The following is a 27330-nucleotide window of genomic DNA, read 5'->3' as shown; positions in this document are numbered from 1 at the left end:
TCGAGGTGGCCGGCTTCTCGGGCGCGCAGGCCCAGGACTACGCCAGGCGCTACTTTGAGACCTCGGGGGCCACGGGCCACCCAGAGAGAGCCCTGGCCCTCCTGCGGGACCGGCCCTTCCTCCTGGCCCACAGCCACAGCCCCGCCGTGTGCAGGGCCGTGTGCCAGCTCTCCGAGGCCCTGCTGGCGCAGGGGGACCAGGCCCAGCTGCCCCCCACGCTCACGGGGCTCTATGTGGGCCTGCTGGGCCCCGTGGCCCGCGGCAGCCCCCCGGGGGCCCTGGCGGGACTGGCCAAGCTGGCCTGGGAGATGGGCCGCACGCACCAGGGCACCCTGCGGGAGGGCCAGTTCCCGTCGGCGGAGGCGAGGACCTGGGCGGTGGCCGGAGGCCTCGTGCGGCCCGTGCCGGGGACGGCGGGGGGGCAGCTGGCCTTCTCCAGCTTTGTCCTCCAGTGCTTCCTGGGGGCCCTGTGGCTGGCCCTGAGCGGCGACATCAAGGACAAGGAGCTGCCGCAGTATTTGGCGTTGACCCCGAGGAAGAAGAGGCCCTACGACAACTGGCTGGAGGCCGCGCCGCGCTTCCTGTCGGGACTGATCTTCCAGCCGTGGGCCACCTGCCTGGGAGCCCTGGTGGCGCCGGCGGAGGCCGCCTCCGTGGACAGGAAGCGCCGGGCGCTCGCCAGGTACCTGAGGCGCCTGCAGCCCGGCTCCCTGCGCGCCCGGCGGCTGCTCGAGCTGCTGCACTGCGCGCACGAGGCCCAGGAGGCCGCGCTCTGGCAGCACGTGGCGCAGGAGCTGCCTGCGCGCCTCGGCCTCCTGGGCGCCCGGCTCGCGCCCGCCGACGCCTTCGTGCTGGGCCAGGCCCTGAGCGCGGCCGGCCGGGACTTCTCCCTGGACCTGCGCAGCACGGGCATCGACCCCTCCGGCCTGGAGAGCCTCGTGGGACTCGCCTCGGTCACCCGCTTCAGGTGGGGGGCAGGGGACAGCAGCTGGGGGCCAGCGGGCTCCTCCGGTGAGGGTGGAGCCTGAGACAGGAGGGCAGGGCTCACACCCCTGGCGGCCAGTGGGGGGGCCAATGGCAGAAGGCCCCTGAGCGTCAGGGACCAGGACCGGCTAGACTCTAGGACTGACCTGGGCTCAAACTCATTTTCCTCCCTCCATCCCCTGATGGAGCCCCTGTTTTCTCACACATAGAGGCCCAGCCTCCCCTTGGCCTCGCTACCTCCATCATATCCTCTTCTGCTCCGCGTACTTCCAGCCACCAGAACAGTCTTCCCAGATCTTGCATCGGTCATATCCCACCTCTGCGTACAACCCTCGGGGCATCCCGTCACCCTCGGGATGAAGCCTACATTCTTTCACTTGGCTCGTTCCAGCCCTCCTACAATCTGAGCGCTTCATCTTAATCTCCCGGGAATCGTTGCCAGATTCCCTCTAAACATACTTTACCCAAACTGTGAATCCGACACAGTTGTGCCCCAGACTCAACACTGAGCTTCCTAGTAGCCAAAGCAAAAGGAGACAACCACTGAGTCATGAGAAAGGAGGACTCGTTGAGGCTGGATGGTCATGTCTGGAGTGGGGAAGTGGAAGTCAAGTGAAGGCAGGAAAGGGTCGTCGTCGGTCCTTCCCTAGAGCTGCCCCTCCGTTCTGGTCTAGCCTGGTCACTGTGCCTGGGTCTGAGGCCCTCCCTCCACAGGGCCGCCCTGAGTGACACAATGGGGCTGTGGGAGTCCCTGCAGCAGCGTGGGGAGACCCGGCTACTCCAGGCCGCAGAGGACAAGTTCACCATCGAGCCGTTTAAGGCCAAGTCCCTGAAGGACGTGCAGGATCTGGAGAGCCTCGTGCAGACCCAGAGGTGAGGGCGTGGGTGGACCAGGCCTGCAGGGGAGGCCCTGTGGGACCCTCTGGAGCTTGTCAGGGGGATGGCCAGTGCCTCTGCTCCTGTGAGACACCCTGCGCCCTCTCCCCGGGCAGTGGCCACCCAGCAGAGGGCCCACCATCTCACATTCTGCTTGACTCAGCGCCTGCCATCGGTGCCACATTCTTTTTTGGCTAAGGCCAAGAGGAACCCTCCTGCAGAGCGAACAGGGGGCCTTCTGCCTCTGAAACGGCAGCTTAACCCGGGGCCTGCAGCGTGGCCTTTAAAGATGGCAGAGCCGAGGTCAGAGGGCAAAGGAAGTTAGCTGACTCAGCTCTTTCTTCACCGTGCGATGTTTGAGCACCTGCTGTGTGCCGCCTGGGCCAGGCGCTGGGAAGTGCCCATGAAACGCACGGTCCTGGTGTTTGTCTTCTTAATGGAGGACAACAGGGCCCCAAGGAAGTCATCCTCCCGGGAGAGTGGGGCACCAGGGCAGGGGCTCAGTGACAGGAGAGGCCCTTCCCCTGACTCCGCCGTTTTCCCCAGGTTGAGGAGTTCCTCTGAAGAGGCCCCGGGGACCCTGCCTGCTGTCCGCGACCTGAAGAAGCTGGAGTTTGCGTAAGTGCCGGGGCAGGGCCGTCCGAGGGAGCCCGGTTCCCTCCTCAGCAGGACCACGCCTGCCTGCTCGTCCCCCACCTGGGACACCAGTTTCCGCAGCGGGTGCGCCTGGTCGGGGCAGGTGCTGGAGAGCCTCACCCTCGAAGCTCACCGGCCCATTTGCCGGAGAACGAGGTCGTTCCCACTCACCGCCCCGCAGGCTGTTGAACACGGCCGGAGAGGCCAAGGTGGCCGTCCCCAGTGGGCTGGAGGCCCAGGGCCCTTGTGCAGGAGGGATATCCGGAGCCAAGCGCACAATGCCTCCACGCCGGAGCCGGCCGACTCCTGTGGCAAGGGACGGCCCGGGGTGCACAGCCCAGCCACCAGCCACCGCGTCTAAGCCCTTGGGTCCGTCCCATCCCCGGCTGGTTCTCAGCCCTGCTGCGTATGGGAACCACTGGTGGTCTCGTACGTGTGGACGGTCAGACTCCTCCACCCAGGGACTGTCCCTCCGGTTCCAAGGACTCCGGGGAGCAGGGTGTGTGTTCGCGTGCGCAGGGTGTTAGGGACTGCACCCGAGAGCGCTCTGCCGGACCACAGAGCTTCGTCCATAGCTCTTGTCATTTCTTTACTTTGTGACAGGGTCTCCTCTCACTAAGTTGCTCTGTCTGACCTTGAACTCGAGACCCTCCTGCCTCAGCACCAGAGTTCCTGGGTCCCCAGGCCTGGCTCCCAGGAGCCCTAGCTCTGTAGCTGGGGTCAGTGACCTCCCAGCTTGCTTGGGACCGGCCTGGTTGTAGCATAGCGAGTTTCGTGTCCTGGGAAACCCCTTGGTCTCAGGCACACTGGGCCAGGTGACCACCCTGTGTGCACCATTCTGGGCAGTGCTGCCAGGTGACAGTGGGCTCCAGGACACTGCAGCGGGGCAGCCCACCAGCTCGTGGGCCCTGAGGAGCTGTGGTGGCTCCTTGTCCAGGTGCGTCTGCAGGAAGGAGCCTTTCAATCTTCAGGGCACCCTCCATTATCCCACGTGACGCCTCCTGGGCATTATCACATCTCCCCGTTTGACAGACGAGGACACTGAGGCCCAGCGAGGTCCAGGGACTTCCCCACGGTCCCTCCACTGGTCACCAGGGAGCTCTCGGCTCCTCCTTTACCGCTGCCCCGCACACCCCAGGAAAGCAGGTGCCTTGGGAGCAGAAGACGGGCGCCACATTCGTGCAGGGTAAACACTGGGCTGAAAAGAGGAAACGGCTGAGGACAGGCACCGGCGGCCCTTTCTGGCGTCAGATTATTTTCAGCTTAAAAACCCCCTAGTTCAAGGTCGGAACTGCGCTCTGGGGGACAGCAGCCCTGGGGTGGAACAGCCTAGAGCCAGTGGACAGCCACCTGGAGGGTGCAGCCTCAGAGAGGCTCTGGGGAAGGAAGGAAGGACGGAAGGGAGGGAGGGAGGGAGGGACTATTTTGGGCATCTGCTCTGGTTTCCACTGTACCCATCGGGTCAGGTGGCTTGAACCCTGCAAGGACAGCCCTTGTGGTCAGGGTCTTTCCTGGACTCAGCCCCCAGTATCCTGTTTACCATCATTTCATCTCCTGCCCTCCCTTTATACGTGGGGGCACTGGGGTTGAACCCAGGAGGGCACTGAGCAACATCCCAGCCCTTTTTATTTTGAGACAGGGTCTCACTAAGTTGCTGAGGCTGGCCTCGAACTCAGTCCTCCTGCCTCAGCCTCCCGAGCCTCTGGGATGGCAGGCGTGTGCCCTGTGCCAGGCTAAAGGCAGAGGCTCCTATGGCACATGGAGTGAACACGGGTGAGGGTCTCCTTGACCTTTAGACAGCGTCTTGAGAGCCTTGCTGAGTGTTCAAGGAGACAGAGGCTGAACAGTGCAGGCATTCACCACGCGCCTGGCACAGGCTGCGCACAGACCTCGGAGCCAAGCTCCGATCCGTCCTGTGGCCTTTTCCTGAGGCTCCACATTCCCAGAGTTTGGGACTTTACAGACTGAGAACATTCCAGAATGAATTACTCTCTCTTAATTTTCACCAACTCCATTCATTCAAACAAAATAACAACTGGTGGCACCATAATTTTATCAAATATCATTAAAATAATAATATTTTAATATAAAAAAGCTCAAAAGATGTAATTTCGGGAATAAAAGACTGCTCTTCCTATTGAATACATTTAGCCAGATTTTAAAAACAAAACAGCCCTTCATTGTCCTTATTTTTTATTCCCTTGATGTCTGGTCTAAATGTCAATCCAGACTGTGTGACCTTGTGTGAGTTACTTGGCCTCTCTGTGACTCAATTTCCCCATCTATAAAGTGGGACAAAGAAGAGCACTTAGCTCAGAGTCGTGAAGGTAAATGACATCTAAGCCAATGAAAGGACCCAGCATGTGCCTAGCATATAATAAGTGCTCAAAAATGGCCCTCCTTTTTTTTGTTGTTATTTCAAATGGAAAGACAAGTAAGCCCTTTTGTCACTGGAGGTCCTGGGCTGGCATTTGGGGGCCATGTCGCTGGGCTGGAGCGGAAGGAGGGTGGGCATGTGTGGCTGTCAGCAGGCGTGAGGGCTGGGAGCCAGTGGCCTCCTGTGGGGGCTCTGTGACCGCTGCCCCTGGGGCCAGGCCGGGCTGGGGATGCAGGACGGGGCAGGGGACTGTGCCGGCTTGGGTGCCCCTCGGCCCCACCCTGAGGCTGGACAGGAGGCGCGGCTGGTGGGGTCTGACCTGGCTCCTTGCCTCCTAGGTTGGGCCCCAGCTGGGGTCCCCAGGCTTTCCCCAGACTGGCCAAGATTCTCCCCGCCTTTTCGTCCCTTCAGCATCTGGAGTGAGTAAAGACCCGGGGCCCCTACCTGGGTCCTGGCAGCCCTGCCCCTGCCCCAGGCGCGTGCAGAGAAAGAGCCTTCTCTGTGCCTGCCCACTTCCCTGCCTGCTCTCCTGGGCATGGCTAGTATGATGACCGGGTGACTCCACTGCAGAGAAGGGCAACAGAGGAGAATCTGAATTGAAAAAATCCTCCTGGGACCTTTGAAAGTCCTCATTTGCTGCTCAGAGCAATGGCTTCCCGGAGGTGGGAGGGCTGATCCCTCCTCACAATGAAATTCCCAGAGGTTAAGGGGGTGCCCAGGCTCCCCGGCTCCAAAGAAGCCAACCAGGGATTCTGCTTGCCAGGAGTTAGACCTCGTCCCCTGGCCCAGATCCCCTGGCCCACGTCCTGAAGTCCACTCTCAGCCCAGAAGGGGGCCATTGGCCCTCGGTGCCCCCAGGCTGGGGGATGGGAGGGGAGGTACCGGGCGGGAGGAGGCCAGCTGCTCTCCAGACTGGCCGACGGTCCCTTCTGATTCCACGCAGCCTGGACTCGCTGAGCGAGAACAAGATCGGGGACGAGGGGGTCTCGCAGCTCTCAGCCACCTTCCCTCAGCTGAAGGCCCTGGAGACACTCAAGTGAGTGGCCCCCAAAGCCCTGCGGGCTTTCCATTCATTCATCCATCCATCCGTTCAGTCAGCAGGCTTCTGGCAACAAAGTATCCACTCACTCACTCACTCATTCACACACTTGCTCATTCATTCATTCAATCATTCACTGCTGGCTCATTCAGTCATCCAACCCTTCATTCATGCATTCCCTCACTCATTCATTCATTCACTGATTCAATCATTCAATCACTCACTCACGCACTTAATTCTTTCTCAATTTACTCACCCACTCATCAATCACTTAACCTAATCAATAACTATTTAAGGGACACTTTTACTATTACAGGCACCTCATAGACTGAAGATCCAGCTTTAAAAACGACAGTAAATCCCCCAACCTCAGGGATCGGGAAATCTAGTGAGGAGACAAACATGTAAACAAACCTTCAATTATAAAGTACACAGTAAGGAAAGCAAACAATGCAGAAAATCATCTTGACAGAAAATTATCTTGAGAGGGTGAAGTAGGAGTGATAGGTTTTCGTTTCAACATTGTTGTTGAAACACTGAAATTTTTCCTCACGGCACTAGGGACTGAACCCAGGGTGCTCTGACACTGAGCTACATCCCCAGCCTTTTAAATTTTCTACTTTGAGAGAGGGTCTTGTTAAGTTGCTGGGGCTGGTCTTGAACTTGTGCCCCTCCTGCCTCAGCTTCCCGAGTAGCTGGGAAGTATAATTTAACTGTCCTGGGCTTTGGGAAGTTGGAGACAGATAAGGTGCAGGAGGACCAACAGGCTCTTTTCGCTGAACCTAGGGGGTATCAGCACCTGTTCACATTCCACCAAGGTTGGGATGGCCGAAGGATTTCCCAGAATTCACTGAGTGATGTCCTTGACTGAGGACCCCTGGAGCCTTCTCCTACAGTAGTTTGCGTGTCGTGGGTGAGACTGCAAGCCAGATCTTGCCCCCTGTCCTCCCTCCCCTCCCTAAGTCCTTACTGAGCACTTAGTCTGTGCTGGGTACTGCTACAGGGATAGGAGCCCTCTCTTTGCGGAGCCCAGCTCCTGCCTGGAGAGGCCACCAATAAAACACAGACACGTATTAACAGCACGTGTCTCCTCCCAAGGAGGAGCAGGTGGGGGGCCCACTGTCTCCCACCCACCTCACCCCCACCCCACGCTGCCGTCACTGTGCCTTGTGCGGCTACAGGCCACCCTGTGAGGGAGAGTTCCCGGCTCGGCCTGGCCTGATGGGGCCAGGGAACGTGGATGGGGGCTGAGGGAAGGGGGCCGACAGGTCTGGTCCTGAGCCTCTGCCTCGTCCCTTGTCCCCCTGCAGCCTGTCCCAGAACAGCATCACCGACGTGGGGGCCTGCAAGCTGGCGGCGGCCCTGCCCTCACTTGCTACAACCCTCCTCAGGCTCAGGTGAGTGGCCCTGGTGCCGAGCTGGCGGGCTGGGGGGTGACAGGGGACCCTGGAGCAATGGCTCTCGGCCATGACGCTGCTGCCCCAAGTTTGCACGACACCAGGCGGGCAGCCAGCCGCACCAGCTGAACAGGACTCCCTAGGGACGCGCATCACTGTGGCCCTGAACAGGAGGGTCAGCAGGACCCCGGGGAAGAATGGGGGAGGCCTTGCCTCTGTGCGAAGCGCCCGCCGCAATGCCTGCAAGCGGGGTGGGGGTGGGGTGGGGGGGGGGTGGCGCCTTCCCGACTGGAAGGCAGGACTGGGCTTTTCTGGAGTCCAGGGGTGGTGGCTCTGGAGGGAATTTGCCGGTCACTCTGTGGCCAGTCAGTGCTTACACTGCCCCCTCCTGGTGGGACTCGGCACAGCACCTCATGCTGCTCGCTGTGGTGTGGTACCAGACCCAGGGCCAGAGCTTGGGCAGAGCCACAGTCCTTCAGCTTGGCACAGCCAGCTCTCCTAGCTCTCCAGCCTGGGGGAACCTCCCTCCCCTTCTCCAGGCCTCCTCACTGACATCCAGAGTCACACTCCAGAGCAGATGGTTTCTGGTCCACTCCTAGAGGTGCACCCAGCAAGGAGCACAGGGTGCCGCTGAACAGGTTGTGTACTGCACAACCCATAGTCCATGTGCCAGAGTTGTGCCAGGCATCCAGTGTTCTCCAACGTGAACCGAGGGCCAGAACAGTGCTAGGAACTAGACATTGGGTTTTTCAGGGCCAGAAGGGCCTCCTGTGGTGGCCATCGTAAATAAGGGACAGGTGGCAGACGTGGTAGGAAAGGCCACCAGAGTCCTCACCGTGCAGAGGTGGCCAGGAGGCTGGACGCAGGCATTCCTGTTTCTGCGATGTGAGTGGAGGGGCAGGAGGGGTGGACGTCATGTTTTGTGGACTCTGAGATGCCACCCCTCCTGACACCGCTAAGCGCAAACTGCTGCGACACACCCTGTGCTCCATGGGGCCGGAGGCCTGTCCCAACCCCAAGGTATCCAAACAGACGTGGCCTCTCGGCAGCAGAGACACGCAGCAGGGTCCCTCTACCTGCGTGGGAAGGGTTAGGGTTAGGGTTAGGGTTAGGGTTAGGGTTAGGGGTTAGGGTTAGGGTTAGGGTTAGGGTTAGGGTTAGGGTTAGGTTCCCAGACCTGCCCAGAAAGAGCCGCCAAGTCCCCGCAACTCTCCGCGTGGACCTATGAGGCGAGGATTGGCTGGAATTCAGCCTGCATCTGCCCCGCGCCGTCACACGCAGCCTGTCACACGCAGCCTGTCACACGCAGCCCCGCAGGGCAGCTCCGAGGCTGAGCCACGGAGGAGGCACCCTGAAAGCAGAACCAGCGCGGCTCTGGCCTGGGGAAAGGATGCACAGGAAAGAGCGCACAGCGTCCCTCTGTGCCAGCGGCACCCACCACGTCATCTACGCTGCTAGGAATGGTGGCCGGGAAGGGACCACAGAAACCCAGGCTGGCCCAGTGACGTGGTCTTTCTCTGGCTATGCCAGCCCTGGCCACAGCTCTCTGTAACCCCGGTGAGCCTCACGGCACCTGTGGGGCAGTCAGAGTGAACAGCCGGGCCCTCCTCATCTGCCCTTTCCCACGGTTGCTCGGGTGTCCACTCTGCAGACGAGTCTGGGATCTGAGCCCAGGAGTTCCCAGTCTCTCTGCCGGGGAGCCACTTCCCCTCGTGTGACCAGAGAAGAGCCTCAAAACCCTGGGCCTCAGTTTGCTCCTCTGTAAATGGGACAGTGGTTCGAGCTGAGCGCCATCCCGCTGGCCCTGGCCCTCAGCACCTGAAGCCCTCCCCACCTCTCTCTCTGGCAGCTTGTATAATAACTGCATCTGCGACCTGGGAGCAGAGAGCCTGGCCCGCGCGCTTCCGGAGATGGCGTCCCTGCGGGTGCTGGAGTGAGTGGGCGTCTAGGCAGAGGTGGCTGGCTCTGGCCTCAGGAGTCTCCGTCCGGCATCACGGGAAGGGCTGGGTGTGGAGGGGGCCTGGGTCTGGAGCGGCGTGGTCCCAGGGGTCAGGGGTCAGTACAGGTTTCTCTCCCCAGCGTCCAGTACAACAAGTTCACAGCCGCGGGTGCCCAGCAGCTGGCCTCCAGCCTGAGAAAGTGCCCTCACGTGGAGACACTGGCGTGAGTCTGGGTGGCCCTGAAGGTGGAATCTGTCCTCTCGGGGGTGGGGCGGGGTGTGACCAGAGCTCCGAGACTGCCCTCGGCTCCCTGGCCGTGGTCTCTTCACCTGTAAAGGGGGAGGATGGCGATGTTGGAAGTTTAAGTGAGTTGAGGTGAATAAAGCTTTCAGGAGTAGTTGGCACACAACGGCATTCGAAAATGCTTCCCCAGGATGAACCGTAGGGACTGCCTCCGACCAGCCCTCCTGGGCCGTGCGCCTGGCGACTCCGTGCTGTCCCAACTTCTTTTTCTTGAAGCCAAATGATGTCGAATGTCCAGTACTGGTGCCGGCTGCTCTTCAGAGCACTTTGATTTCCGTACCCGAGTCTTCCAAGATGGGTCGGGTGGCGCCTATAAGACCCACTTTACAGATGAGGAGAGTAAGGCACAGAGAGTGACCCACCTTTTGAGGTCACACAGCAGGTCAGCAGCAGAACCACAGAGGGGGCTCAGAGCTCGTCCCACCCCCACACTGGTCTGCACCCAGCCAGCGGGGGAGTCGCCCAGGTTCAGGGCTGGGCAGGAGGAGGGATCTGGGGGCAGCTGGCCCAGGAGCCCAGACTCATCCTGTCTGTCCCCACCAGCAGGACACATCAACGAGGGATGCGAACCTAGGTGGGGAGGAATGAAGGGACAAGAGACAGAGGGATGACAGCCAGACAGGTGTCTGATCAAGCTGCACACTTTTAGTGTTCACACAGGGCCGTAGATATGCTGGGGATGGGGAAGCTCTCTAAGCAGCAGTTGCTGGATGTGGGTGGTAAAACTGCCAGCTGCGGGGTGTCTGATGATCCTGATGACCGCAGGGTGTTCCAGGGAGATAGGTAGCTGCAGGATGCCTCCCAGGGGGCTGTTTCTTGTAAATGTCAGGCTATTCTTTGAAGGAGAATTTCCTTCTAGCCCCTGACACCTGTCCTCTAGCCTGGTCACTGAGCCCCATCTCTCCCTGCAGAATGTGGACACCCACAATCCCCTTTGGTGTCCAGGAGCATCTGCAGCAGCTGGACTCCCGGATCAGCCTGAGATGACCCTGGCTGGGCTCTGGACAAGGTAACCGGGGTGGGCTCAGTGTCCCTGTGAAGGTGGATCTAAATGAAGGGCCGGGGTTGGGTGGGGGACTACTCCTGGATCCATGCGTCACCAGCCGCCCTGCAGGTGTCCTCCAGGCCTGGGGACTTGGGCCACGGTAAGGCTTAGACTCTAGGGAGGGTCAGGCTGAGCTGCCACCCACACCCGCAGCCTTGGCCTTGGGAGCCCTTCCCTGGGGACTTCCAGGGCTTTCTGCTGATGGGTGGGCCTGTCGCGCCCCAGAGCCCTTGGGCTTATCATAGGAACTCGCTCTAGAAGTTCCTGCTGCTCGATATGAGGACAAGGGTCCCCTGACCCCTGTGCTCCCTCCCTGGGCCCCACCTGCCCCGGCTGTGCTGCAGTCACTCCAGCCCTCCCCCGTTGTTCCTGGGGTCCCTCCTGCCCCGTGGGGACACCCTCCTGAAGCTTCTGGCTACCCCCCCCCCCACAGCACAGACTCTGAGGACGCTGACGCGCTGGACCCTGACCTGGGTTCCGTGGACCCAGCTCGTTTCCGGGCACCCCATGAGCCTCGGCATCCTGGCCCCCCGCCCCTGCCGGCTCAGGATTGGCCCGCCCAGCTGGTGAATGGACTCATCTTCGCGGGCAGGCCCCGGGCCCCACCCCAGGCTCCCCAGGGCCCAGGCACACGCCAGCCTGTTCAGATGCTCTGAGCCCTGGTGGACAGGTGGGCGCCACGGCAGCAGGCCTGAGCCGTACCCTGTGCACCACTGGGCAGTCAGGGCCAGGCCAGAGCCCAGGCCTGAGGCAGCCTCCCTGGGGCCCGCCTAGTGTCCCTGCTGCTCTCCAACAGGGCACCAATGGGCCGACTCGCCACTGTGAAGACACCAGCCTGCCAGTCCCCCAACCTGGGCAGGCCCTGTGGCAGCTGCTCCCGTCTGTGGTACTCGCTGCTGCACTGACTTTTGGCCAAGGCCAAAGCTAGGCCCGGCCAGAACACTGGACCTCAGCCGGGAACCAGCAAACGATACACTAAGGGGGAGGGAGCCGCCTGGAGCCCCTGCCCCTGCCCTCGCCCTGTGTCGCCCTTTCCACTACGTGATAAAGTCCCACGTGGGTCGTCGGCTGGCCCAGGGTTTGGGCTTACACCACGATTTCCATTTGGGGTATCTACCGTCTGGTCACCCCCAGCCACGGCGGCTTCAGTTAGCACTCACACCGTTGTTCAGGAAGGACTCGGCAGGGACAGCTCACCTGTCAGCTGGGGCAGCTTGAAGACTGGGCTGGGGTGACCTGAGGGTCCCTTCACCTCTCCATGGGGCTAGTCTGGGCTTCCTCATAGCTGGTGGCTGGACGGAAGGGTGGTAGCCCAGAGAGAGAGAAGAGGCAGTGACAGAGGACAGGGAAGGGGAGCAGAGAGTGTCCCAGGACAGCGGTGTTCAGAGCACTGCTCTGCCTCCTCATGTCGGCCACCCGCCAGCGGGACAGGGGCTGCTCTCCTGCCCACCACAGCACCCGCCAGCGTCCACCCCCCACCCCGCCGGCGTCCTGCCTTGTCTGAAAGGCCCTTCTTCATGGGAAACTCATTTTCCCGGCTTGGGCAAGGTTGCGGCAGCGTCTGCCCCACAGAAGGGAGCTCCTCTGCCCCCGCCCCGCCCCGCCCCGCCCGCGCCTGCGCTCTCCCTGGGAGCTGTGTCCCAGCCAAGCTGGGTCCCCACCTTGGCTGCAGCAAGCCCAGAAGGGCCCCCAGCTCGCTCTCTACTTGGAGAGCCGCCAGTGGGCCTGCTGCTCCTCACTCTGGCGTGGCCTGCTCCGCGGGGACAATCTGCTTTCTCCTGGTGACAGTGGAAGCTGATGCTCAGCTGCAGCAGGCCAGCCCCAGGCCCACAGGGTCAGCCTGGTTCCCAAATGCTGCTCCTCTTCCCAGCCAGTGGGGGTGGGGCCAGCAGGGGCCGAGGGACACACGGCAAGCCCTGGGTAAACCTCGGTGACTCTGATTACTATGTGCCAAGTGCCAGGCTAAGCCCTTCCTACCTAAGGGACGGAGGCACAGCCCTCAGAAGCACGCACCTCAGAGCCTGGCCTTGATGCCCGGCTCACCTCTTATGCAAGGGACTTCTCTGTGCCTCGGTCTCCTGGTTTGTAAGATGGGCAGAATCACAGTACCTCTCCACAGGGTCATGGGACAATCCAGTGGTGAAGACATTAAGAAAGAGCCCAGCGCACAGCTCCCTGGGGCAGCTGCGTCTCATTCCCGCCTCGTCCTTGAGGACTCAAAGCCACCAGGAAGGCCCCATGACCCCTCCAATCCCATCACTATTTTACCTTTTCTGCACTGATTTCTGTTGTCGGCTCTGGTCCTAGGGGTGACTCCAGAAGGGAGGGACCCTCGCTTTGTCCACTACTGTAACTCTGCACCCAGCAGGGTGCCTGTGAAATGGAGACTCCTTCCCAGCACAACTTTGCTTGACTCACTCTACACTGTACACTGAGAGGGCAGGGGTGAGTGAGGGCTCAAGCTTCACGCCCTGGTGAGTCTCACACTTGAGCCAAATTTTGCATCTCTCAGGACAGGGCTGCAGGTGTGATTGGGTGCTCTGTGCAATGCACAAAATCGCTGGACTAGTGGTAATGGGGACTGCACACTCATCAGGGCTCCGCTTACCAACCCCGGTGTCCTGGTGTGGGCTGCAGCAGCCCAGGGAGGATGTTTTATGGTTGATGTGAAGTCATCATGAGAGGTAATTATGTTAGCCAGGTGTGGTGGCGCACACCTGTAATCCCAGTGGCTCAGGAGGCTGAGGCGGGAAGACTGCAAGTTCAAAGCCAGCCTCAGTAACTTAGTGAGGCCCTAAGCAACTTAGCGAGCCCCTGTCTCAAAATAAAATGAAAAAAAAATAAAATGGGCTGGAGGTGTGGCTCAGTGGGTTCAATCCTGGGTACCTAAGTAGATATTAAGTAAATAATAAGGGCTGGGGATGTAGCTCCATGATATCGGTGCCCCTGGGTACTAACCAAGTGTGTGTGGGGAGGTATGTGACTCCCTGTGTCAGATGTGGAGTGATGCTGCCGTCATCACAATCCTCTGAAGGAAGGAGTTGAGATGTCAACTCGCCCCTCAACTTCTCTGGGGATCTCTCTGGGGGTACGGGTGCAGTGTGCTGGAGATAACTCCTGAGCCCCATTAGCAGTGGGAGGTGGTGCTTTGGTGTGACAGCGTGGCTGCACGTGCCTCGGACCTTGTCAGCCCTCCCTCTCCCAGGCCTCTCTCCCTCGGGTGCTCACCGCCTCCTGGCCTCAGCCGTCTTCTTCTGACACCTCTGCACCTCCTTCCCTGAATTGCACGAGGACCAGGGGGCTGCAGCTGCGTCCTCTCGGCTTACTCTCTCTCCCGCAGCCTCCTCACCTGCAGAGTGGGGTTCACTACTGTGCCTTGCCTAACCTGGCACGTGTGAAAGTCCTTCCAAAGTCACCACGTGCTCTGCAAACGGGAGAGAATCACTGGCGCTCTTCCAGGAAGCTGAAGCTGACCCAACTCTGCTGTTCACGTGGAACACCGTGCTCACGGCTGGATCTCCCAGCCAGCACCCGACCCTCCTGCCCTTTGTGAACCCCAGGTTCTGCATGAGGACCCCTTTCCCAAATCTCCAAGAACAAAACCCAGACAGGCCCCCAAGGAAATGAACTGCATACATTTTTAATGGAAATAAGTGCGCCTCCTAAGTGTTGCTTTTACAGGTATATCGAAATCAAGCATTCACACCACCCACATTTTCAAAAATATATTTCTGGCCAGAGTGGCAACGTGGCCCTGCTCCAGCACAAGGCCTCGGTTCTGCCAACTCAAGAAAACAAGCCACTTGAAACCAGTCGTCAAACCTGCCCTCGTCCCAGGTTCCTGGGCTGCTGCTTCTGGGCCACTCCCTAAACGGTCTGCATCCAAGACCAGCCTCGGGCTAAACCCAGCCGGCTGAAGGCTCCACTGGCATCGAAGGAGCCCGGAGGTGCCCTCTCCGGGATGCAGCGGGGAAGCAGGTGCCACGGGCGTGGGCGCGGGGCGGCAGACTCTGGCTGCGTCCCGTAAACATCCATCCCCAGGCCAGGTCCTCTGCTGCGGCTCAGGTCTTCGGGGAGCCCCCCGGGCCTGGCCCTCCTCGGTCTCCTTCTGCTCGCTTGGGGCGGGTCACGCAGCTCTTGGCTGGCACGAAGCCTTCGAGGGGATCAGACCTGAGGAGGAGAAGGGGCTTTGCCAGCGAGGAGGCACTGCCCTGCCACTGGCCAACCTGCCAGGCCTCCAGGGCTGGGCTGGGCAGGGACGCCACCTCCCCCCTCCCATTCGGGGAATCACCAGAAACCCGAGACTTGGGCTGGGGTCTTTTTCCAGTAATCTTTATTACAAACTCTTGATGAGTTCACATAACCCCTGAGAACGCAGGCGAGGGAGGGGGAGCAGTGCTGCGGGGTTGGTCGCTGCTGCGGGAAGGAGCAGGGCTGGGGCAGGCGGGGCTTGGCAGTCCTCCCACCTTGCAGGAAAGTGGGGCGCGCCCTCCAGGAAGGCTCTTTGCCACAGCCAGGGCACTCAGTGGAGGCCCAGGTTGGCTCTTCCTCCCAGGACGTGGCAGGCCCTCTCTTTCCTTCCCCCCCTCTGTGCCAGCTGGGTGCCAGCACCTCTGCAGCACCTGGGGTTCCCAGGCCCCCCTCCTTTGAGCTCTCACAAGCCCTGCCCTGGTTCTCGGCCTCTCCCTACAGACATCCTCAAGAATCAATTCGAACTCTTAGGTTGCACCTGCAATATGTGTCCTTCGGCAGGGCACTACTGGCATGGGGCCAGGGCATTTTTTTAGGGTCCTGGGGATGGAACCCAGGGTGCTTTCTCAGTGAGCTAGAATCCCAGTCCTTTTTATTTTGTAACAGGGTTTTGCCAAGTTGCTGAGTCAGGCCTCACACTCGTCCTCCTCCTGCCTCAGCCAGGTGTGTGCCACTGTGCCCAGTGGGCCAGGACAATTCTTGCATGTGAGGGGACCGTTTCTGGGCCTGGCTTGCTGACTAGCATCTCTTGTCTGTGACCACTAAATGCCAACAGCACTTCCAGTTATTGTGATGGCTAAAAATGTCCCTACCCCATTTCCAAGGGTCACCTAGAGGGACAGAACCGCTTCCACTGAGAACTAAGCATCATTTTACAGGCTGAACCCCTGAGGCCCACGAAAGCACAGCGACCTGCCGGGAGTTGGACAGCGCGAGAGGCAGGGCTGGCACGGCACAGTGGCGACTCTGGGGAGGAAGCCAGCATTTTGTGAGCTCTTCCCGGGCGGGCCTGTGGCGCCCCACATCCTTCCTGGCACTCACCCTCCCAGCACCCTGGCCTGGTGGCTGCCAGCCCAGCGCCCGCCGTCTGAGCTGCTTGGCCCTCGGCTGCCAGAGCTAGTGTCTCCCACAGCTGCCCTCCCCTGGGGAGGACCTGCAAGGTGCAGGATCAACACCCCGGCTCCCTCACCAGAGGCTGGCCAACTCTGAGGCGCATTCTGCATTCACTCTGGTTCCTGAGTTCTGGAGTAAGACCAAGCTAGGACACAGGGTGACCTGCTCAGTGACATTGCTTCCTGGTCTCCTTCCCTTTCCTGGCTCACTTCCCACCTGGGATCATCTCCCAGATAAATAACCTGCACTTGAATCCCTGTCGTCTCAGTCTGCGCCTGGGAGAGCTTGCCAAGATGGCGCGTTACCCGGCCGTTCCAGTCCAGCCGCTGTCCACCTCCTGGGTGAGGGACTATGCCATTTGGTAGGTGGAGAAACTAAGGTTCAGCAAGGGTCAGAAGTGTTGCAGCCTGCTTCTGACTCCCTGACCTTGTCCCACTTGACCTTTGATTTTGGGTGGTGCTGGCAAACGCCCCACCTCTAACCCCCACTTGAGACTTTAAGCACTCCATAATGGCAGGCATCCTGCGGGCCAGGCCCGGGTCAGAAGCTGGAGGCGAGCACTGTGATGAGCACAGGTGGCCCTACTCTGTGACAGGCAAAATCTATGCAGTGACTGACAGCAGCCCAGGCAGCAGGCGAGACCACAGGAAGGAGCCGAGGGACACATGAGGCCAGCTCGGGGATAAGCTGCACATGAAGGGCACCCAGGGGGAGGCGGGGCTGGGGAGCTGAGGCACCGCAGGTCAGGAGCCACCTGTGGGTGGGAACAGGGCAGGTGGGGATGAGGAGGAGGCCGGGGCCAAATTGGCCAAGATTCACGAATCCTCTGCTGGACTCCTCTGCCAAAGGCCAGCTGAGAACACGGGCTGCCGCTGCTCAGCAGCCTTCCCTGGCTCCGGCTGACCCGGGCAGGCCCTTCACCCTCGGGCCCCATCCGGTGTCAGGAGCTCCGTCTCTAGAAAGGTGTCAGGGGTTCCTCTCCGTCTTGCCAGAGGCCACCTGCTCGACCTCTCCTCCAGGGAACCTGTGGGTCTCCTGGCAGGGGCGGGGTGGGGCAGCAGTGGTGTGGAACCCACGGGACCAGTACCTGCCGCAGTTATGACTTGGATTCACCCTCCTGGAGGCCCACTGTGCTCAGTCCTGAGGCCCAGGTGGTCCCAGAGTCCATCTCAGGCGTGTGGACCAGGTGCTGGACACACAGAACCACGGTGAGGCCTCACCCCTTGCCTTGTGACTGCGAATAGCATCCTGGCAGAGCCCCCGACAGCTGCTAGTCAGGCAGGGGCTCCCGGCACACGTCACAGGAGCTCACCTCCAGCGTGTGCAGGCCCTCCCCGGCCTGCGGCTGGGACTCCCGATGCCCCTCCTTCTCAATGTATCCACCGGCCGGTCGCCTGTTATAACGAGGCCAGGTCTCCATGTCTTGTAGTATCATAAAGTTCTTCTGTTTTCAAAATACTTATTTCACTCTACAAAGAGCTGACTTAGAACCACCAGGTAATAATAGTGCAGGCAGCAGCGCGGAGGACATGACAGTGTCACAGGAGTCCTGGGAGACCCTGACCCCAGTTGGTTCCCCTCCACAGCTGAGAATAAAGGGGCCTGATGAGGGCAGCGATGTGCCTAACGTCACACAGAGTTGAGGAGTGACGTGATCTGTGGTCCTAGGTTTCAGTGCATGTGGCTGGAGATGTCCCGGGAACAGTCTGACTTTCCTGTCACCTGCTTTGGCTGTGGTAGATCAACCCCCTAGTTACTCTGGCTTGCAAGTGCAGCCTTGGCAACCCCCAGTGACAACCACCGTGGAGGCTGGCACTCTCGGCCTTTCCCTGGCCGAGGGCAGCTGCTCTGATCCTCTTAGCTCACTTCCTCCTCAAGACACCCTCGGAGGTGAGGCCACATGGGCCCGTCACCTGCATTTTGGATGGGGCTCAGAGGTGAAGAAAGGTGTGCAAGACCACATGGCTTGCAAGGGACAGTGCTGGGGTTTGAAACTCCCATGTGTTGGACATGGTGGAACGCGCCTGTAACTCCAGCAACTCAGGAGGTTGACACAGGAGGATTGCAAGTTCAAGGCCAGCCTCAGCAATTTAGAGAGACCCTATCTCAATGGCTGAAGCTGGGCACAGTGACACCTGCCTACAATCTCAGTGGCTGGGGAGGCTGAGGCAGGAGGATCATGAGAGTTCAGAACCTGCCTCAGCAACTTAGTGAGGCCCTAAGTAACCCAGCAAGACCCTGCCTCTAAACAAATATTAAAAAAGGGCTGGGTGTGTCTCAGTGGATAAGCACCCCTGGGCTCAATGTGGTACCAAAAAAGATTAAACAAATAAAAAGGGAAGGGTGCAATTCAGTGATAGAGCACCCCTGGGTTCAGTCCCCAGTACCAAAAAAAAAAAAAAAAACAAACTTAGAAACTTCCGGTCTGATCCCAAACTCCTCCTGTCAGCACTTGAGGTCCGGCCGGTGGCAGCTGAAGAGCAGCCTGGAGCTGCAGCTGTGGGGCCCAGGCAGTTCTCCACCCCTGGTGACTGCACTTCAGCTCACTGTGCACAGTGGAGCAGACCTCTCGTGTCTGTGGCCACACCGGTCGTGCAATCACACGTCTCTTTCCACCCTCTCTCTCTCGTATCCCCCGCCCTCCTCTCGCTCCCTCGTCCCATCCCCAGTTCCTCCATTCTTCCCTTTAACTCCAGAACTAGTCTGCTGGGTCAAGGCCCCCCGATTCTCTGATCCTACTGGAGTACTGAGTGACTGGCCACCAGAGGGGATCTCCTGGACACTACGATCTGGGAGATGGCAAGGCTGGATGATCTAAACCAGAGGAAAGCGAATAGAGGGGAAGGACAGAGATTATGAGATAAAGGCTACCCTCTTGATAGAATGCAGAGAGAAAATGCCTGTTAGAGCAGACGGACGAGTCACGGGCGCTGGCTTTTGGTTTATTTCTGAAACGGCAACCTTCCATTACATCATTGCAGGCCGTTTCCCAGGGCTGGACCGAGGGAGCGGCTCGCGGCTCTTCTCTGTCAGGATGACACTGGGAACTGGATCTGTCTGAAGGACTCCTACATGAGGTCCTGGCCTATGTTAGGAAATGATTCTTGTGTCTTATGGGTGCTGGGGGGCGATGCTCTGAACATGTTGGTGGGGGTTCTTCTGGGCAGTTCTCTTGCCCACCAGCTGCTCCTCTGGAATAGGCTTGTCTGGGCCACTTCTGGCTCTCTCTTCCTGTGTGACCATAGGCAAGTCACCCAATCTCTCTGGTCCATTCCCTCATCTAGAAACGGGGTCAATGCCCATGTCATCAAGCACACACAAGGCACCAGCCCCTTCCTGGGTTCATCCCCAGCAGTGGCAGAGAGCCCGCTCAGTGCTAGGAGACCTTGACTTCTAGGACTACCACTGCACACGTACTGGATGACCAAACCTAGTGGCTGAAGGCATCACCCAGACATGACCTGCCATGTCTCTGCTCATGCGTGTAAGGTTACCATGTCTCTGCTGCTGTGCAGCCATCTGGGGCCTCCATCCTGGGAGTAGGTAGTGCAGCAAGAGGGCCTTCACCTCATGTCACTGCCAAGGACATGGTTGGGACCCGGCCACCTCCCTGGCAGCTGCAAGGGCCCGGAAAAGGAGGACTATCTGTCTCTGCAAGGGTCCATGTCCCTGGGGGAAGCCAGTGTCATGGATAAATCAGGGCCATTTCTCAAGCTTGGGTTCTGATGTCCACACTTGCTGTCAAGTTCATCGGCCCAGGTCTACAAAGTGCCTCCAGGCGGTGCCTGCCCAAGACTTGGGAGCCTTCCTGAGTCCTGTCAATCCAAGAAGCACCTGGACATTACAGCACAGGTTGAGTGTCCCTCTCCCAAGTGCCTGGACTAGAGTGTTTCATATTTCAGATCCTGGTATATTTTCATGAACAAAATGAGTTATCTTGGGGATGGAATCAAAGTAATTCCTTCATGTTTCACATATGCCTGTCACATAGTCTGAAGGTAATCTTACAGGCTATTTTTAGTGCACCTGCATTTTGACTGCACACAGGTCAGGGGAGGAATAATCTACTTGTAGCAACATGCAGCAGCTCAAAAAGTTTTGGATTTCAGAGCATTTCAGGTTTTCAGATCAGGGATGCTCAACCTGAATTTTAAATCAATGTAGTTTCTGGGGGGATTCTGGGGATTGAACCCAGGGGTGCTTTATACTTGATCAATGAGCTACATCCCAGCCCTTAAAGTTGCTGAGGCCGTCTTTGAACTTGATATCTTCAGCCTCTTGAGTTGCTGGGATTGATTACAGGAGTGCACCACTGTGCCCAGCAATGCACATCTTTTTTAAACTAACTTTTAATCCTTTAAAACCAAGGGGTTTTTAAACTCAAGTTTAAAACCCCTTTATGTCACTATGATAAAAAACACTATCACCTGTTGTAAACAGAAGGCAATGCTAAAAATACAGTAAGGATTAAACCACTAATTCTGCCTCCAGGTCCTTGGCTGCCCCATTGGGTGTGGAGCTGGTCAAAAGGGGAAAGCACCAGTTCCCAGGAGGGTTGGGGCACCGCAGGCTCTGCTCTGTCACCTCTTGGCGCTGGATATCTGGGAGGCCCGACGCGGCCACCTCATAGCTGGGCATCTGGGGCGAGGCCTGAACCTCCCCAAGCCTCAGTTTCCCTCCCTGTGTAATGGAGCTAATGGGCCCTGCCCAGGCAGCTTCGGGGTGACTCAGGTGAAGCTAAGGAGAGGTGGGAGGGGCGGTTATTTTTAACCACCCAGCCAAGCCCTCTGCCAGGAAGGAATCCCAGGAATGAAGCCCTCCCCAACAGGGAGTTCCCAGCCCTGCAAGGCCATGCTTGGGGCCTGGACAGCTGTGAAGAACTTGGGCACTTGGCACTCAGGGTACTGCTTTGTAGGCAGCCTGAACACACCTCCTCCATGCTGGCCACAAGCAAGGGTGCCCAAGGAAAGGGGAAGGCTTCCTGGGCTGGAGCCCCCTCTGGGCTGACGCATCAATGCTGAATGCATCCTTTATTGAGTGCCAATTAAACACAGGTCACCTGCCCACTGAACTGGCACAAGCCCTTAGGCATGTCCAACTATCATTCCCACTTCAGAGATCACTCGGCTTGGGGAGGTGTGCCCAACAGCAAAGCCCCTAAGCAACAATTTTAGGGGGGTGGCCTTAAGTACCAGGCACACACAGGGAGCAAGCACTCTCTCTGCACCGTGGCTGAGCCTCATCATCCCTTCGAGACAGTGCCAGCCGCATGCTGGCATCTCTGCTGCCTCATAGCTGCTCACCTTCAGTTCAACAAAGAGAACAGGCCACGGACCCGAGGCCTACAGCTGCCAGGGTATTTGGCCAGAAGTTAATGACTTTGGCACCTATTTTTTACCGACACCAAGTCATGATGGTTTTCTCTTTACAGTGAAATAGACATTTTTCAAAAATGAAGCCACATAGGCAAGAGGTGTGGATCAATGGTATAATGTTTGGACACTGAGCTCCACCCCCTGCACTACCAAAAAATAAAACAAAGACAAAAGTAGGCTTTTTTTTACAAACATAGCACTAAAACTAGTGTAATTCATCTTAAATCATAAATTATAAAGGGAGAAACAGTAAACTGACAGTTGGGAGACTTGGCAAACACCACCTTAGCCAAGTGATCAAAATGAACATGACCAGCCAGAGGACAGCCAGCCAGTGCTACCAAAGGAGGCAGAGGGAGACATGCCCACTTCTGTACTCCGCCAAGAAGGCGCCTAGGTCCCAGCAAACATCAGACACACCCACAGGGAGGGAGGCAGCCAGCGTGCCAGATGGCGAATGAAAGACAGGAGACCGAGCTGCTCCAGACTGCAGAGGGCAGAGAGTGGAGCCAAGGTCACCTGGGATCACTGAGGTCCTGGACTCCAGCTCCACCTTTCATTGTTTAAGGGCCCTATTGAGACAAATGGTAAAATTTAAGTACTGCTGCTGAGCGGAGGCCAGGGATGGAGCCTAGTGAGACAGCGCCCTGGGTTCAACCCTCAGTATCCCTGAAATATTTTGGGATAAAGGAGCATGATATTCAAAACGCACTCCCAAAGGGTTCAGAGAAATACCTAGACGTATACACACACACCAGCACTGGAGGGCAGGCGTGCGTGGTATGCACCAGCCAAATGTTAACCGGAGCTTCTGGGTGAAGAGCATGGGGAGTCTTTATGTTCTTCTTGCAACTTTGCTATAAGTGTGAAATTATTTTGAAATAAAGTTTTTAAAGAAAAAATCAGAAAAAAGGGATCAAGAGTACACACAGAGTGAGAGACCTGGCGAAATCCGAGTTTGTGTTTGCCCTCCTGGTCCCTGAGTGGCAGTGGCAGTGGCAGTGCGGGGCCAGCAGGGTGGCTCGCTTCCCCCTCTAGGCCTCAGCTCCTTGACTTGCAAGACGGGGATGAAGAGGTCTGTCCCTTCCTTGTGGTCACGGCTTCCCAAATGCAGACTATGCGTTCAGAAGTTCCAAGAACAATGGCAGAAAAATCAGAAATAAAAATGGGTGACAAGAGCTTTCCTTTTCATGGTTTAGCAAAACAGACTCGGGGCTGAGGGTGGAGCAGGCCCGGCTAAACTCTCCGCTCGTGAGGAGCCAGGCCCCTGGCATCTCGGTTGTTCTGAGATACAGTCTCCTCCTGTCCAAAGGGGTGGCCACAGCTCTTCTGGGTGAGCCTCCTGTCAGAACAGGGCTGGAGTTGGCCTTGCCGGGACTGTGCCTCCCTCCCTGCCACCATGTCTGTCTTCCTGCCGGGTGACAGCTGAACTCTCTGGCCTGGTTTCTCGGATCTGTCTGTGGGATTCTCCTTGACTTGAATCTGATAGTGCCTGGTCCCCATGGAAGGGGTGAACTTCTGAGTTGGGTAGTGACATGGCCAGCCAGGGTATTCTGCTGACAGCACAGGTCACACAAGGGCTGAGGGCTGGTGGATCAGGAAGGGGCAGTTGTGTGTCCCCCCCTCTCCCCAGAGACACAGGAACCTGTGAAGCCCTGAGAAACTACAGACTCAAGGGTGGTTACCCTCTGCTCCAAATCCCAGCCGCAGCACGCCACGCAGACTCTGGCGGCAGCTTTCCCGAGTCCCCTCTTGCAGCACTCCCGTGTGCCCAAGGAGAACTGGCAGGCACCCACTACCTTCATTAGGAACCAGGACAAATCGATAGAGCTGAGTCGCCTCTGTACCTGAGCTGCTGGGACATGAGGAATCTTCTGGTCCCCAAGGCCAGCCGCAGCACTCTTTCTCCTGGGAAAGAGCGAGCTTCTGATAACCTGCTTATGCTGCTGGGCAGTGATCAACCTCTAGGGAAACTGCAAAGCCAGTCTCCAGAGCGCCAAGGGGCCCGGGTGGGAAGGCAGTGGTGGAGGTCTGTGTGGGTAGACCACTCCTGGACCTTCCCTGGGCTCAGGCAGCCGGTCCTCTTCTGCTCATCACGGGATGTAAATATCCAGTCATGCACATAAGTAAGGTTTAAAACCCCTTTAAATGCATCTACAAGGGCCCATAGGTACCTACTTCTAATTACAGCTTCCCATTAACAATAGCAGCAGTTAATGTACTGTTTACTACATACAGGCGGTCTAAGCACTTATCCCCACAATAAGGCAGCTTTTCATTATGCCTGTTTTATAGAAGAGGAAATGGAAACATGGCAGGGATAAATAGCATGCCCAATGTCACAGCGAGGCCTGGGATTTGAACCCAGGCACTCTGAACCCAGGGTTCTGGCTCTTAACCTTGGCCCTAATGCTGCCTCCCCAAATAGGTGCTCAGCACATTGATGAGAGCCTGAATTATGTGGTTACACAGGTAAGAGAAAGAGAGACACTTGGAGGGAGCAAATGTAGGTACCCCTTTCCACCTTGAGATCCACCCAGGCCCCTCTGCCTGGCAGGCCCATGCCCTTGGCGTTGCCTGGCTGGGCTGGTGCGGAACATGTGTCCACACGGGAACGAGTGAGACAGAAGAAGAGCTGACCCCTGCTGTTCCTCTGCTTATGCAAAGGGGCCCAGAGATAAGTTCAATCATTTGACCTCCACAGCTTTCCCACAGGGCCTTCCCGTGGCTGGCTGCCCCTCCTGGGTCTGGGCTTCCCATGCTGAGGTCCAGGTCAGTTTGGGTTTGGGGATGGGAAGAGGGGAGTCCTGAGTGTGGCTTCCAACACAGGCCAAGGTGTTTCCCAGCCTCTCCCCCCACTCCTCCACCTCCCAGGGTCAGGCCCTGTTACTCCAAGAGCTTTGCAAGGGTGTCCCTGAGAGACGCTTCCTGCTGTTTCTGCTCAAACAGCATTTGCTGCAAAATATGTCAAAGCATTTGGGCTTCAGTTTTCAGTCCAGAATATGCCAATGTTTTCATTTGGAAACGGAAGTGTTTCTATTGATGTGGTGAGAAGATAAAATAAGATGTTCCTCACCAAATTACACTATATGAAAGTCAAGTTCTTGACTTGGGGATAGGGATTCATTTTGGGACCATGGGGGTCTAGCACACAGCCTGGCAGAAGAACAACAGAGTCAATGTTTGTTGAGTGGCCAAATGAATGAACATGTAAAGAGCTTAAAACCAGGAGTATACGGTTTTCGGTCCATATTCAGTAGATTTGGAACACTGGACCCCGGAGGCTCACCTGATTGTGTTCTCAGTCCCTACTTCCCTGAAGTCACTGACCTGCCTCATCTAAGCCTGCTACCTCCAGCTAGACAACTGACAGCCCCCCAGCTGGCTTCCTGCTGGCACTACCCTTCAGCCCACTCTCCCCACAGCTGCCACAGTCATCTTTACAAACTACCCTGCCTAAAACCTTCCAATGGCTGTCCACTGCTCTTGGCTGTGGCATCCCAGGTCTCGGAGGATGTGGTGTGGTCCCTGCTACTCATCCCTGACCTCTCTGAGGCTGCTCTCCAGCTGTGCTGGTCTTTCAGTTGTTGGATAAACCAACTCTTTCCCAACTCTTCCCATCTCAGTGTCCTAGTTTTTGCAGTTCCCTCTGTCTAGATTGCTCTTTCTGGATCTTTGTGTCTGGCTCCTTCTATTGATTTCTGGCTCGGCTTAAATGTATCATCTCTTCAGAGAGGACTTCTCTGACTCCCTAGCTAAAGCAGCCTGGCCCTAGTGTTAAGCCTCACCAGTCTACACAGAGTATCTACCAGATGCCAGGCTCTGGTGCAAGTGCTAAAGACACAGCAGTGAACACAACAGGGAAGCTCACAACCTTCTTGCATGTCCTCAGAGCTCTGTAAAAAAATATCATTATCTTGTCTGGATATTTGCTAGTCTTCCTCACCAAATGCCAGGCGTGCCAGGGCTGAGTCTGTCTTGCTCACTGCATTCACTCCCCAGGCACAGTACTGAACAAGTAAGCATTTGTTCAATAAAAAAACGGATGGAAGGCAGGCAGGCAGGCAGGCTGGGGAAATGCAGAGCAGCTGGCACATACCCCATCTGGCACTTGGCTCTTGCTAGGATCTCAATTAGCTCAACTAAAGTTTTCCTCAAAGAAACCTCACTCTGGACCCCGTAGATAAGCCCACTGCTCCCGGTACAGCTGCAGCAGGTCCTGCCCCACCCTCTACAACAATGTTTGCTTTCTCCCACGTGCCTATGTTGAGACCCTGTTCTCAATAGGATGGTACTAGGACATGGGGCCTTTGGGAGGTGGGTTAGTCATGAGGGAAGTCCTGGGAGCAGGTTTAGTGCTGTTAACAAGAACTGTGAGGAATAAATATGTTAAGTTACCCAGCCCATGGTAGTCTGCTGGGCATCTGGAAGTGATAAGAAACCCTGACTATGGTCGTGTTGGCAAAGACAGGCAGCCCCAGAGAGGAGAAGACTGCCTGCTTGGGGTGAGTGGCACCAGTGTCTGCTTTCTAAAAGAAGCCCCTGCCCAACATCTCAGCATCCCCGCTCACTGCCACTGGAACCCGTGCCCAGGAGAACTCCAGCATCATTCAGCCCCAGGACTCAGTCAACGAGTTCCTGTCTGCCCCATGAGGCAGCCCCTCCCCACGGACCCTGACAGCCTTCCTAGTACACGTGTGTTCTGTCTTTCTCTCCTTCCCTCCCCCTACTCCAGCTGCCTTGTTGGGTGATTTTGGTCGGTCTTAGTCCTCCCTGTACCTTCATTTCTCTACCTCTAACATGCAACATGGGCTGGGCTCAAAGCTCCCTGGCTAAGCCCAGAGGCAGGACTTTTAACACCTCAGTGCAACAATCCTGTGGTTCCTTAAGAGTCCCTTGAGGACCTGCGAACACTGCAGACAAAGCCAGCTCCAGCACCAACCCCCAGCCTGCCTGCTCTGTGAAGGCAGCCTGCAAAACTGGCAGCCCCTGCAGATTTCAGCTGCAGAGCTGACAAGCTGGGACACCCTGAAACCTGACTCCAAAACAGCAGCAAACCCAAGGCCAAAAGGAAGTACAGAGTCCTTTGCTGAAGGTTTCTTCTCACAGCCTTGGCCTGGGGGACCCTGCACTTAATCCCCACCCAGTCCCTCAAGGGGCCACAGTGGGAAGGTGGTCAGTGCCTTGGTCTCTACCCCTAGTCTATCCTCCCAGGACTAGTGAGAATCCCCCAAATGCCAAGGTCATCATCAAGACAGGCAGAGGCTGGGGGGAGGAGCGATAGCTCTGCTTCAGATGGACTGGGGTCCGAAGGCTCTTTCCACAGGCTCTGGGGGTAACTTCCATAGCTACCCAGAATGTAACTTAGGTTTTGGGTCCCCTCCCTCTTCAGCAGCTCTCCTTTTCCCTGGGGGAAGCTTTCTGGCCCCAGTTGAGGGCCCAAGAGACGTCCAGCCCTTCCTAACATCCAGCTAGATCTGAAGGAAGTGGACAGAGGAGTCAGAAGCCTGGGAATGCCTCCTCCCTGTCCCAACCCACCCTCACCCCGAGGGCACTTACAAGCCTCGGAGGGGCTCTTCCTGGGGTCCCATCCGGGTCCAGACAGCGCACCCAACCAGGAGCGAGGGCATGATCTGGGCGGCTGGTCCCGGCCGAGGGTTGCGGATCATGGAGGGGAGAGGGGAAGAGTAGTCCACCCTACTCCAAGTATCCATCGAAGACGTCGAGCTCCGAGTCGGTATCGTAGAGGCCGGAGCCGGGGTCAGAGAGCACGCCGAGGTCCACGAGCGCTTGGTCCAAGTCCTCGGGCAGGAAGACGAGGCCCACGTTGAGGACGATGTACTCCATGAGGAAGGCGTAGTACAGGATCAGCACATTGACGAAGAACAGGCCCACGTAGAACATAGAGGGCAGCAGCGGCGGCTGCACGTAGGGCACCAGGGGCCCCAGAGAGTCCAGGTGGGCTGCGACCCGCGCGCCGGGCATGCAGGGGGC

At 57.8% G+C, this 27330-nt stretch overlaps 3 protein-coding genes and 1 long non-coding RNA gene across 5 annotated transcripts in view; 3 read left to right on the top strand and 1 right to left on the bottom strand.

The window, feature by feature from the left end:
- The window catches only part of Ciita (class II major histocompatibility complex transactivator), a 26167-nt gene extending 14476 nt beyond the window's left edge, over positions 1–11691 (top strand). The window contains exons 11-19 of the mRNA XM_015490721.2: positions 1635–1857; positions 2407–2478; positions 5212–5292; positions 5817–5909; positions 7223–7309; positions 9159–9242; positions 9389–9472; positions 10464–10561; positions 11031–11691. Coding sequence (XP_015346207.1) covers positions 1635–1857; positions 2407–2478; positions 5212–5292; positions 5817–5909; positions 7223–7309; positions 9159–9242; positions 9389–9472; positions 10464–10539 — 800 coding nt within the window. The 3' untranslated portion in view covers positions 10540–10561; positions 11031–11691. The remainder of the gene's footprint in view (positions 1–1634; positions 1858–2406; positions 2479–5211; positions 5293–5816; positions 5910–7222; positions 7310–9158; positions 9243–9388; positions 9473–10463; positions 10562–11030) is intronic.
- Positions 11692–14221: 2530 nt separating this feature from the next.
- On the bottom strand, positions 14222–27325 carry Dexi (Dexi homolog). 2 transcript variants are annotated; one of them, XM_015490719.2, is made up of 2 exons: positions 26896–27325; positions 14222–14767 (listed from the first exon to the last, which is right to left on the bottom strand). In XM_015490719.2, the coding sequence occupies exon 1, from the start codon at positions 27319–27321 to the stop codon at positions 27034–27036; it is 288 nt and encodes a 95-aa protein (XP_015346205.1). In that variant the 5' UTR covers positions 27322–27325; the 3' UTR covers positions 14222–14767; positions 26896–27033. The 2 variants fall into 2 exon arrangements, with proteins under 2 accessions (XP_015346205.1, XP_015346206.1); XM_015490720.1 differs by lacking the exon at positions 14222–14767 and adding an exon at positions 21436–21908.
- Positions 14767–18072, top strand: LOC125612293. The gene is made up of 2 exons (XR_007342587.1): positions 14767–15511; positions 15673–18072. It is a non-coding gene; the product is annotated as an uncharacterized LOC125612293 (long non-coding RNA).
- The window catches only part of Clec16a (C-type lectin domain containing 16A), a 186260-nt gene continuing 182316 nt past the window's right edge, over positions 23387–27330 (top strand). Inside the window, exon 1 of the mRNA XM_048790048.1 lies at positions 23387–23392. The gene's annotated coding sequence lies outside the window, so the exon portion shown is untranslated. The remainder of the gene's footprint in view (positions 23393–27330) is intronic.

This window comes from Marmota marmota, unplaced genomic scaffold, assembly GCF_001458135.2.
Source record: "Marmota marmota marmota unplaced genomic scaffold, marMar, whole genome shotgun sequence".
In the NCBI taxonomy this organism is placed as follows: domain Eukaryota; kingdom Metazoa; phylum Chordata; class Mammalia; order Rodentia; family Sciuridae; genus Marmota; species Marmota marmota.
The sequence above is the reverse complement of the archived record's forward strand: the minus strand, read 5'-3'. Positions and strand labels throughout refer to the sequence as shown.